This window comes from Pseudorca crassidens, chromosome 19, assembly GCF_039906515.1.
Source record: "Pseudorca crassidens isolate mPseCra1 chromosome 19, mPseCra1.hap1, whole genome shotgun sequence".
NCBI lineage: Eukaryota > Metazoa > Chordata > Mammalia > Artiodactyla > Delphinidae > Pseudorca > Pseudorca crassidens.
Window position 1 is genome coordinate 45,371,071 of NC_090314.1, and position 11,443 is coordinate 45,382,513.

The window sequence follows — 11,443 nt, forward strand, 5'->3', positions numbered from 1 at the left end:
CTCCTGTCCACCCAGAGAGAAGAACGCTGCGTCAAAGTACGTCCCCGGCGCCCCAATCAGGAGCCGCGCACGCGCAGTCTGCAAGACTGAAATCAAGTGATTAAGGAAGTGCGGTCGGCAGAACTCAGTTCTCATTGGAGCGAAGAATGTTCGTGGGCGGAGCGAGTTGTTTGGCGCCTGCGTCGTCCGGCTAGCGGGCTAGCGAGCCGCGGCTGGGCTGGCGGGAGCGGGTGCAACGCAGGTGCCTGAGGAGCGATGCCGAGGGAGATCATCACCCTACAATTGGGCCAGTGCGGCAATCAGAGTGAGCGAACCTCCGGCCCCTCCACTAGCCAGGTTCCTTAGGTTCTATGGGATCTCGCTGTGGGATCCTGGACTCCATCGGCCCTTCCCAGAATCGTAGTTCTCCGAAAGGCAGGACATACCTGACCCAGTGTCCAGTTGCCCAACCCCGAGGGGCCGTCCCCTGCTCAGTCGCTGACATACAGCCCTTTCCTCTGACACGGGAGACTCCCGAAGCTTGACTTCCTATCCCTGGACCCAGGCGCTCAGTCCCCGCTCCTAGCTGGAACCTGCCCAGACCTAGATATCCTCTTTCTCCCCCGCCCGCCCCTCCCCCCAGTTGGGTTCGAGTTCTGGAAACAGCTGTGCGCCGAGCATGGTATCAGCCCCGAGGGCATCGTGGAGGAGTTCGCCACCGAAGGCACTGACCGCAAGGACGTCTTTTTCTACCAGGTGCCCCCAGCGACTTGGCCAGGGCCGGTTGTGGCCCAGGGGGCCTGAAGGGAAGGGCAGTGGCTTGGTACTGGAAACCCGCTGGGCAGAGGAGCCAGGGCGGCTGGCTTGAAGAGGGAGGGCAGGCAGGAGCCAGAGTTGGGAGGACTGGAGGAGTGGGTGGGCCCGAGCTTATTGGGCCCGATCCTGGACTCCCCTTGACAGGCAGACGATGAGCACTACATCCCCAGGGCGGTGCTGCTGGACCTGGAGCCGCGGGTGATCCATTCCATCCTCAATTCCCCCTATGCCAAGCTCTACAACCCAGAGAACATCTACCTGTCAGAGCATGGAGGAGGAGCTGGCAACAACTGGGCCAGCGGATTCTCCCAGGTCATTTGCTGTTCCCTGGCAGAACAACTCCATTCCCGTGTGGGGACAGGCCCTATGACTTCCTAGAGAGAGATGAACCAGATGGAGGATGTGTGACTGTAGAGAGAGAGACATGGCTGAGGGGAGTTCTAAGCCAACTATGTAATATTGTTAAGAAACTGTACTAGCTAGTGCTGTGTGCCAGGCCATACTAAGTGCTTTACGTATATTAACTTATTTAAACCTCCCAACAACCCTATAGGTAGGTTCTACAGGTCCACAGGCTCTGTGGGTTTCCAGAATAAAAAAAAACCCTCTGAAACCAAAAGATGATTTATAACAACTCATTTAGCAGCAAAACCAAATCTCAATGGAGACAAGTTATTTTATAGTTTCTTTGCAACTTATTGTCACTACTCATAACTTCCATTGCAGAAATATTAATGTATTTGATTAGCACCCCTCAGACCCCCACTGGCATTTTACTTGGTACGTATTATACATTCTATGTTGCCTTCCTAGATCTGAAATACTTGAATTCCGAAACGTAACTGGCCCCAAGAATTTTAGATAAGGAATTGCGGACCTGTATTAGTACCTTCATTATACAGATGAGGAAACTGAGGTATAGATGAAGTAACCTGCCCAGAGTCACCCAGCCAACTAGAACTAGAGCTAATATAGGAACCCAGGCAGTCTGGATGTAGAGGGCCTGCTTGTAACCGCTAGGCTGTACTACCTCTCAGTGCAAATAAAAAGCAGGACCACTGTGCTCCTAAAAAGGACTTTTAGGTGCTATAAGGAGAATCGAGGGTGGCTCGTCTGAGGTCAGAGTCCTTGTCCCTTAGTCCTGTCCCACTCTGACACCCCCCATGTCTGTACAGGGAGAGAAGATCCATGAGGACATTTTTGACATCATAGACCGGGAGGCAGATGGCAGTGACAGTCTAGAGGTGAGTGTCTCAGGAATGCTGGTGGGAGCCGACATGGGGAAGGCTCAGCAACACCCTTTAGAAGCCACCTGTTAGGTACAAGACCTTCCCATGTACCCTTTGCATTGGTCAGAAGCCACAGGGCCTTGCTGGAAACAAGGCAGAATCTCCTAAGCTGCATATGTGTGGCGGGGAGGGAAGTGGAAGAGAGGGCCTGGGAAGATAGGAGTCCAAGAAATTATGAGATGGGTCCAGTTTGAAATCCTGCCACTAGATATGTAGACACTGTCGGCCCCTTCCCCATACAGGGCTTCGTGCTATGTCACTCCATCGCTGGGGGAACAGGCTCTGGCCTGGGCTCCTACCTGTTAGAACGGCTCAACGACAGGTAAGTCTGTGTTTTGAGGGGCTGGGAGGATTTGGTTTCCCAGGTGACTGGGAGGCCCTCCTGGAGCAGGAAAGGGCCCTTCCATTCCCTCCTGTATTGAGGAAAGACAAGGTACAATGACCAAGAACCCAATCACACTCCCAGTGGATGGAAATGGAGTCTAGCATCTCAGCCTTAGATTAAAATTCAAGGAGTATGGCCGGTTTGGAATTAGAACCCTAGGTCCTAAGATGTCTCTCTACCCTTCCCCGCTTTTGGATTACAGACTTCCAAAAGTCAAGTCTCCCTTCTCTGCTGTTCTGTGACCCCACCCAAATGTCCCCACCCTGACAGTCATTGGAAGCCCCGAGTTTACCAAGCCTCCAGTCTGTTGCCCTTGACCATCCTCTCTCAAACACCGCTAGGTACCCCAAAAAGTTGGTGCAGACATACTCGGTGTTTCCCAACCAGGACGAGATGAGCGATGTGGTGGTCCAGCCCTACAACTCACTGCTCACGCTCAAGAGGCTGACCCAGAATGCAGACTGTGTGGTGAGTCCTGGATTCTCCCTTCTCCACTCCCAACCTTCCTATTTTATCATTTTCATGCATTTTTAAATGTCCATTTGGGACCTTCCTGTGCCCCAGTCCTGTTCAAGTCCCTTTTGGATGGGTCTTTCTGGCGCCAAGGAAATTAAGCTTCAGAGCCCAGAATCAGGCAGAGCTCCTGTCCTTTCTGGCCCCATAAATCTGTCACCCTCTTCGGTCCCCCCAGGTGGTGCTGGACAACACAGCCCTGAACCGGATCGCCACAGACCGCCTGCACATCCAGAACCCATCCTTCTCTCAGATCAACCAGCTGGTGAGCCCTCACTCCTAGACTCCTTTGGACTGGAACCCCGCCATCGGGGGAAGGGAGGCCTCCCAGGACAAGGCCCTTGACACAGCACCCCTGTCCCCAGGTGTCCACCATCATGTCGGCCAGCACCACCACCCTGCGCTACCCCGGCTACATGAACAACGACCTCATCGGCCTCATCGCCTCGCTCATTCCTACACCACGGCTGCACTTCCTCATGACCGGCTACACACCCCTCACCACAGACCAGTCGGTAAGAGCAGCCCGCAGGCCCAGCAGGCCCTGACTAGCCTTTCTCTTTTCCTGCTGCACCCGGAGCTGCCCCGTGCAGCCCCCAGGGGCCCTGCGCTCAGGGACTGGCACAGGCTGGGCGACCTCCTGGCTGACTTGCTCTCCTCTTCCCTCTGCCTGGGGCTCCCTGCAGGGCCCGGGCTGTACGGGGTCTGCTGATGCTCCTGCACAAGGGCATGAGTTTGCTGAGCTCGGGAGGACTGAGATCCCTGATCCCACAGCAGAGGCTCAGTGTGGGCCTGAATCTAAGGACACTCCCCACAGAGGCCAAACTACCCCGCGTCTGACGGGGACGTGTGTTGCCTGCTGCTCTCTGTCCATGCGTTTCTCGACTGTGCCCTGAGTGCTGGCCTGCCCTGTGGCCACTGTCCCCTCAGGTGGCCAGCGTGAGGAAGACCACGGTCCTGGATGTCATGAGGAGGCTCCTGCAGCCCAAGAACGTGATGGTGTCCACGGGCCGGGATCGCCAGACCAACCACTGCTACATCGCCATCCTCAACATCATCCAGGGGGAGGTGGACCCCACCCAGGTAGGTGAGGCCCCTTCGTTCTACCCCCAGAGCCCACGGGGTAGAGGAGAGGCTACCACCACCACTCCTGTGCCCACCCCAGGTGCACAAGAGCCTGCAGAGGATCCGGGAACGGAAGTTGGCCAACTTCATCCCCTGGGGCCCAGCCAGCATCCAGGTGGCCCTGTCCAGAAAGTCGCCCTACCTGCCTTCTGCCCACAGGGTCAGCGGGCTCATGATGGCCAACCACACCAGCATCTCCTCGGTGAGTCTCACAGTTGGCACATAAGTATTGTCCTGGTTGTGCCGCACCCCTGCTGCCCCTGCTTCTGGCTTTTTTACTGTGGAGATAGCCCAGCCTTGGTTCCCTGGCTCTCTGAGCCATGTTGTTCGCTGAGGTTCTTTGTGACCCCTGCTTTCTGCACACCCCAAGCTCTTCGAGCGGACCTGTCGCCAGTACGACAAGCTGCGGAAGCGGGAGGCCTTCCTGGAGCAGTTCCGCAAGGAGGACATCTTCAAGGAGAACTTTGACGAGCTGGACACATCCAGGGAGATTGTGCAGCAGCTCATCGATGAGTATCATGCAGCCACGCGGCCCGACTACATCTCCTGGGGCACCCAGGAGCAGTGAGTCCTCAGGATGGGGACCCTCATCTGCCTTACTGGTTGGCCCAGGCCCCACCTGCCTGACCACCCCCTCAGAGCACAGATCAGGGACCTCGTACCTCTTTCTTATAAACATACAAGTACATGGCCAGGAGACACATGTACTTCTCCTCTTTTGAGACTATTTATGTTTAATAAAGCACTGGCTATAAATCAAGTCACTGGTCTCTTGGAAGCCCTGGAGAACTGGGGGAGGTGGTGCCTATTCTTTCTCCATCATTCCGACAGGGTCTTCCTCTACCTCCTACACCTTCAACTCTAAGCAAATGGCCTCCCCTAGCTTTTCCTCCTCCCGCCCAGTATTGGAGAACATGGGTGAGGTTGGCCCACCTGAGACGTTCCTTTCCAGGACAAAAAGGTCCACAAATACTGCCTTGCTCTCTATCTGACACTCCACATCCCAGTTCCCTCCCACCCCTCCCTGTATGGTGACCATTCCATCAGGTTCACATTCCCACATCAGAGTGTTCTGTTTGTCGTCACAGCAGCAGGCCTGTGGCCACCACCCTCACCACCAAGCTCCGGACAAGCAATAGAGTCAGCCCAAGTGCCTTTAATCTTTCTGCAGGCAGAGCAGTGACAGAAAGCCAGTCCGGGAGAGCCCTGGTCAGGCAGCTGGAGTCTAGGACAATCAAATCAGGAGACCAAATCCAAAGTCGAGACTGTAAGCAGGGCCAAAATGGGCCCATATCTGGGGCACCATAATAGTGTATTCAGGTGGTCTCCAGTTATTTCAAAGGCCAGAGCCTTCCACTTCTGGTGCAAGATTGCAGGGAAGTAGTCAATACATAGTGGCCTAAATCTTCAGGATCAAAAGGGCAAAGGATTGGGGCTGGCCGGGCTCAGCAAGCAGATGAAGCAGCCCAAGAAAGTTCCTGCAACTCTATGGAGGCTGAAGAGTACACAGGAGCTTTGGGTGAACTAAGACTTTTTTCCTTCTTGCTGCCTGTTAGCCTGGGGACACACTTTTCCTTCCACGAACCAGTTTATCTTTTATAAAGCTCTGGACGTGAACAAAGTGAGCAACATACAGGCCAGACCTTCATGAACAAAGGGGACACAGGACTGATGGGCAGAGAACGCACAGTCACAGGCCAGGTCCTGGGCTGCCTGAGGGGTGGCAGGGAGGCCACAAGCCTGTCACCACCGCCGTCATAGCACGAGCCTGTCACTTTTGGTTGCCAGGGTCTGTAGGTGACTGACTAGGGAGAGCCAGCCTGGCTGGTGTCAGCCAGCTTCCTCCCTTCATCCAGTAGGGAGGAAGATGACTTCAGGGAAAACCTATGGGCACCGGGTCCCTTCTCAGCTCTACCTCTGAGCCCTGCACCACTGGGTACCTTGCCTGGCTCCTGTTCTGACCCTGATGACCAGCCTTTCATCACTTGGGGCATCTGCACGAGTGGCCGGTGCTAGTAAGGGATCATGAGCTGGCAGATGGGGTGAGGCTGCTATATGTGAATAGCAGCCGGTCCCCCTCCAGGCCACAAGCCATCCCAGGGCCCTCATCTGCAAGACCTAGTTAAAGAGTGTGGAGCCCAGGGGGAGGGAACACCTAGGTAGTCCGGAGTAAATTGTGTGTGGATATTACTACAGTCACCAACCCAGAGGGGTGAATACCATCCCTGAGAGGGAGAACTGGACGTAACGAAGATGCCTCCTTTTTCGGACCGCTGAGTGTCTAAGCGCAGACAAACACCTCAATGCCAGCTTCAGAGCCAGGCCCCTCCCCCGAGGCTATTTCCAGATCACCCATCACCCCACACCAGCACAGCCCCTCCCTGTTCTTGGCCAGCAGCACACCCCAAAGTGTGTCAACCAGAGGGCAGAGAGGAGGCCAGGTGGAAAGGGAGGGAGGCCTCTGGGAATCAGGGCAGCAGGTGGTGCTGGCGGTGAAAAATCCCTGGAGTCTGAGAGCCTGCCAGCCACAGAGTCACAGTGAGACGAGGGCTGCCGCAGAAGAGCTGGAGAGAGCAGCATGCTCAAGCCGGAACAGGAACCTCTCTCGACTAAACAAGTCAGAGAAAATGCGCCATTTAAAGGTAATGTTCCTAGAACACTCCAGTGTGATGTGACCCCAGGGACCCTGAAACACGCATGAGACAGAGATCTAGCAGCAGGAAGCACTTTAAAAATAGAGTGGTATAAACCAATCTGAAACCTCAGCATTGTAATTTTGGAAAGTGTGTGGAGATGAAGGCAAGAGGTAATGAGCACAAGGGTAGGGAGGCTCAGGGTGAGCACAGCCACTGCACCGAGCTGGTGAATCGTCTAGCAAGCCTTACCCCTGGTCTCCACTGGACACGAGTATTCTAGAAATCCCTGGAAGTGGGCACTCTGCAGTAGATAGAGTGCCCAGACTGTATCTTAAAATCCAACATACAGGGCTTCCCTGGTGGCGCAGTGGTTGGGAGTCTGCCTGCCGATGCAGGGGACACGGGTTCGTGCCCCGGTCCGGGAGGATCCCGCGTGCCGCGGAGCGGCTGGGCCCGTGGGCCGTGGCCGCTGGGCCTGTGCGTCCGGAGCCTGTGCTCCACGGCAGGAGAGGCCGCGGCGGTGGGACGCCCATGTACCGCAAAAAAATTAAAAATCCAACATACAGTCCCCCCTCCAGTAATGCCCACCCCTCTACCACTTGCTCACTTTCCAGTCCCACTTGAGGATCTGAAGCAGGTAAGGGGCTGCCCTAGAAAAGTCACAGAACATTTAACTTGACATTCTGATTTACTAATCCATCATGTGTAAGTTTAAATTAAATTCCCTAGGGCCTGATCACTCAGTGTGAATTGGTGAAACTGAGCTCCTTGCAAAGCTGCAGGCCCCATCGGTCAGGGTCTAGCGCCCCCACGAGACCCAGTTGGAAACACCACCTGCATATCTGTGGCATTGCTATAGTGGTAACCTTGGCCATGGAATCCAGAGGTAGGCAGTTCTTCTACATAACCCTCAACCCTCAAATCCAGTGGTACTGAATTATCACCTGGGTGACCAACTCATCCTGGTTTTAGTACTGAATGTCTTGAGTCCCAAGAACCCCCTCAGATTTGGTTTTAAAACTAAAATTCCCATATTCCCTCATTCCTGGGAAAACCAGGACAGTTGGTCACCCTAAATTAAAGAACACCATAGAGAATGACTGGAAAATCTCAAAGCAGTACAAGTGAGTGATCAGGGCTGAATCAAGGCCAAGTAGACAACAGTTCATGTGTTCACTAATTAAGCAAGCATTTATTAAAAATAGAGACCAAGGGCTTCCCTGGTGGCGCAGTGGTTGAGAGTCCGCCTGCCGATGCAGGGGACACGGGTTCGTGCCCCGGTCTGGGAAGATCCCACATGCCGCGGAGCAGCTGGGCCCGTGAGCCATGGCCGCTGAGCCTGCGTGTCCGGAGCCTGTGCTCCGCAACAGGAGAGGCCACAACAGTGAGAGGCCCGTGAACCCAAAAAAAAAAAAAAAAAAAAAAATAGAGACCAAGTTGCCCATTAAGCTTCACAATGGACCCTACCTAAGGAGGTTTCCAATTTTATTGGGAGTGGGTAATATATAATGTAATTTATATTATGTATTTATAAAATATTAATAATATTTTTGCATGTGATCATATATTGTTTTTCTTAATTAAATGTCTCAAACTATGTTGTCCAATTTTAAGTGCTATATGTAAAATATAATACAAAATAATTTTGGAATCATTATTGAGCATTTAATATACACTAAGCACTGTTCTAAGCACTTTACATATATGAGCTCATTTAATTTTGACAACAACCATATAGATAGGTACTGTTTTAGAGCAATTTTTACAAACAAGGAAACCGAAGGTCAGAGGAAAGTGAAGCTCAGGGTCACATGGCTAGTAAGTAGTCTTTCCCCACCTGGAAAGAAAAGACTTAGGAGGAGATGTGGTGACTGCCAAATATATGATGGGCTGTCAGCTGCAGGAGGGAGGAGACTCATTCTGTAACACTCCAGGGAGCAGAATGAGGACCAGTGGAGGGAACTATGGGGGGGGCAGGGTCCAGCTCTGCAGCAGGAAGAACTTCCCCATGATCAATACTGTCTACCAGGTGCAATGAGTGGCCACATGGACCGTGAGTCCCCCTCCACTGAACTCGGTCAAGCAGATTCTGCATGACGACTTGCCTGGAATGGATGGATCCCAGGAAACGGATGAGGTGACCTTTTTTTTTTTCACAGCATGCCGGATCTTTGTTCCCCGACCAAGGATCGAACCCGTGCTCCCTGAAGTGGAAGAGCAGAGTCCTAACCGCTGGACCACCAGGGAATTCCCAGATGAGGTGACCTTCAATGTGCCTTCCAGCCTTAAGGACTGTTAGGAATTTCTTGAAAACCACTTTCTTTTATAGTAAAGCTTATTCATTTTCAAAACAAATATATTAAGGGCTTACCGCGTGCCTGAACTTTTCTGGGAATTGGGGATACCTAAATGAATAAACTAAGGTGCTGAATCTCAAAAAATTCATAGCCCAAGACATCTATGCAGAAAGTGACAGTCAAGGTGGTAAGCAAACATCAGAAGGATCACAACAGTGTGTGCTCAATCGATATTTGTTGAGGATTTCCCTGGTGGCGCAGTGGTTAAGAATCCTCCTGCCAATGCAGAGGACACGGGTTCGAGCCCTGGTCCAGGAAGATCTCACATGCCGTGGAGCAACTAAGCCCATGCGCCACAACTACTGAGACTGTGCTCTAGAGCACACGAGCCACAGCTACTGAAGCCCGCGTGCCGCAACTACTGAAGCCCGCGTGCCTAGAGCCCGTGCTCCACAACAAGAGAAGCCACTGCAATGAGAAGCCCACGCACCACAACGAAGAGTAGCCTCTGCTCACTGCAACTAGAGGAAGCCCGCGCGCAGCAATGAAGACCCAATGCAGCCATAAATAAATAAATTTTTAAAATAAGAGCTAAAAAAATATATATATAATTTGTTGAATACTTGCAAGAACGAAAGGCTGTGAGAGGCCAGTGTGGGAGTCACAGAGAACAATCATTTGACAGGGTCTTGAATTCTGAGGGAAAGCTTTCCAAGTGGAGACGTATGAGAGAGTAGGAGGGCTGGCATGTGCAAAGGCCCAGGCTGGGCAGGGGAGCGCGAGTTGCAGCTCACCTCTCTTCTGAAGTTCAACCCCTCCCTTCCCATCAGTGGCTGTGAAGGGAAGCTCACACCAGGCAAATGAGGCCACCAGCGCTCACCTGGGGCTGAGGGGAGACCAAAGGCAGAGAAAAGGGGTTGTGGCCCAACCCAGGTATGATAGTAGGCTTCACAGAGAGAAACCAGCAGGGCCTTGTATGCCGGGGAGCAGTTAACGCACTGACACCCAGAGGGAAGAGCATGGTAGGCACAGGGAAGAGCACCTGAGAGAGGAGGGAGCCCCCAGAACAGGACAGGGTTCTGGAAGCTGCAGAGGCTCAGAGGTGCATGTGGGGGAGCAACAGGAGACCAGGTCAGGGAGATATTCCAAGACCAGACAGGTCATGTAGAGCCTTTTATGCCATGTAGAGTTTGGACTTTATTCTCGGAGCAAAGGGGAACCCCTGAAGGCCACCTGGGAAGCTCCAGTCACCAGCCTGCCCTTTCTGGACTTTCCCCCCCAAATGACCCCCACGCCCCTTCCTGCTTTCTTTCTTATTTTTTTTTTACTCTTCCATTATGGTTTATTACAGGATATTGAATATAGTCCCCTGCCTTATACAGTAGGACCTTCTTGTTTATCTATTTTATATATAGTAGCTTGTATCTGCTAATCCTGAACTCCTAATTTATTCCTCCCCCACCCCCTGTCCTCTTGGGTAACCATAAGTTTGTTTTCTATGTCTGTGAGTCTGTTTCTGTTTCGTAAGTTCATTTGTGTCATATTTTTAGATTCCACATATAAGTGATATCATATGGTGTTCGTCTTTTTCTGACTTACTTCACTTAGCATGATAATCTCTAGGTCCATCCATGTTGCTGCAAGTCACATTATTTCATTCTTTTTTATGGCTGAGTAGTATTCCATTGCGTATATATACCGTATCTTCTTTATTCATTCATCTATCGATGGACAGTTAGGTTGCTTCCATGTCTTGGCTATTGTAAATAGTGCTGCTATGAACACTGGGGTGCGTGTATTTTTTCGAATTAGAGTTTTCCCCAGTTATATGCCCAGGAGTGGGATTGCTGGGTCACATGGCAACTCTATTTTTAGTTTTTTAAGGAACCTCCATACTGTTTTCCATAGTGGCTGCACCAATTTACATTCCCACCAACAGTGTAGGAGGGTTCCTTTTTCTCCACACCCTCCCTAGCATTTGTCATTTGCAGACTTTTTTTTAAAGTTTATTTATTTATTTATTTATTTGTTTATTTGGCTGCATTGGGTCTTAGTTGCTGCACGTGGGCTTTCTCTAGTTGCGGCGAGCAGGGGTTACTCCTCATTGCAGTGAGCGGGCTTCTCATTGTGGTGGCCTCTCTTGTTGTGGAGCATGGGCTCTAGGCACGCGGGCTTCCGTAGTTGTGGCACGCAAGCTCAGTAGTTGTGGCTCGAGGCCTCTAGAGCACAGGCTCAGTAGTTGTGGCACACGGGCTTCGTTGCTCCGCGGCATGTGGGATCTTCCCAGACCAGGGCTCAAACCCATGTCCCCTGCATTGGTAGGCGGATTCTTAACCACTGCACCACCAGGGAAGCCCCATTGTAGACTTTTGAATGATGGCCATTCTGACCAGTGTGAGGTGG

At 52.3% G+C, this 11,443-nt stretch overlaps 1 protein-coding gene across 1 annotated transcript; it reads left to right on the forward strand.

The window, feature by feature from the left end:
• Positions 1-144: 144 nt before the first annotated feature.
• On the forward strand, positions 145-4,867 carry TUBG1 (tubulin gamma 1). Its single transcript, XM_067714304.1, has 11 exons — positions 145-304; positions 623-735; positions 940-1,107; positions 1,971-2,039; positions 2,327-2,406; positions 2,811-2,937; positions 3,161-3,247; positions 3,348-3,497; positions 3,913-4,065; positions 4,148-4,309; positions 4,478-4,867. Exons 1-11 carry the CDS (start codon positions 256-258, stop codon positions 4,673-4,675), a joined length of 1,356 nt encoding a protein of 451 aa, XP_067570405.1. The 5' UTR covers positions 145-255; the 3' UTR covers positions 4,676-4,867.
• Positions 4,868-11,443: the final 6,576 nt, after the last annotated feature.

Bases quoted from the DNA above. Each gene is read 5' to 3' on its own strand.
- TUBG1 (XM_067714304.1), top strand. From the start codon at position 256: ATGCCGAGGGAGATCATCACCCTACAATTGGGCCAGTGCGGCAATCAG. The intron at 305-622 runs GTGAGCGAACCT...CCCTCCCCCCAG, and splicing joins GGGCCAGTGCGGCAATCAGA to TTGGGTTCGAGTTCTGGAAA. The intron at 1,108-1,970 runs GTCATTTGCTGT...ATGTCTGTACAG, and splicing joins GGGCCAGCGGATTCTCCCAG to GGAGAGAAGATCCATGAGGA.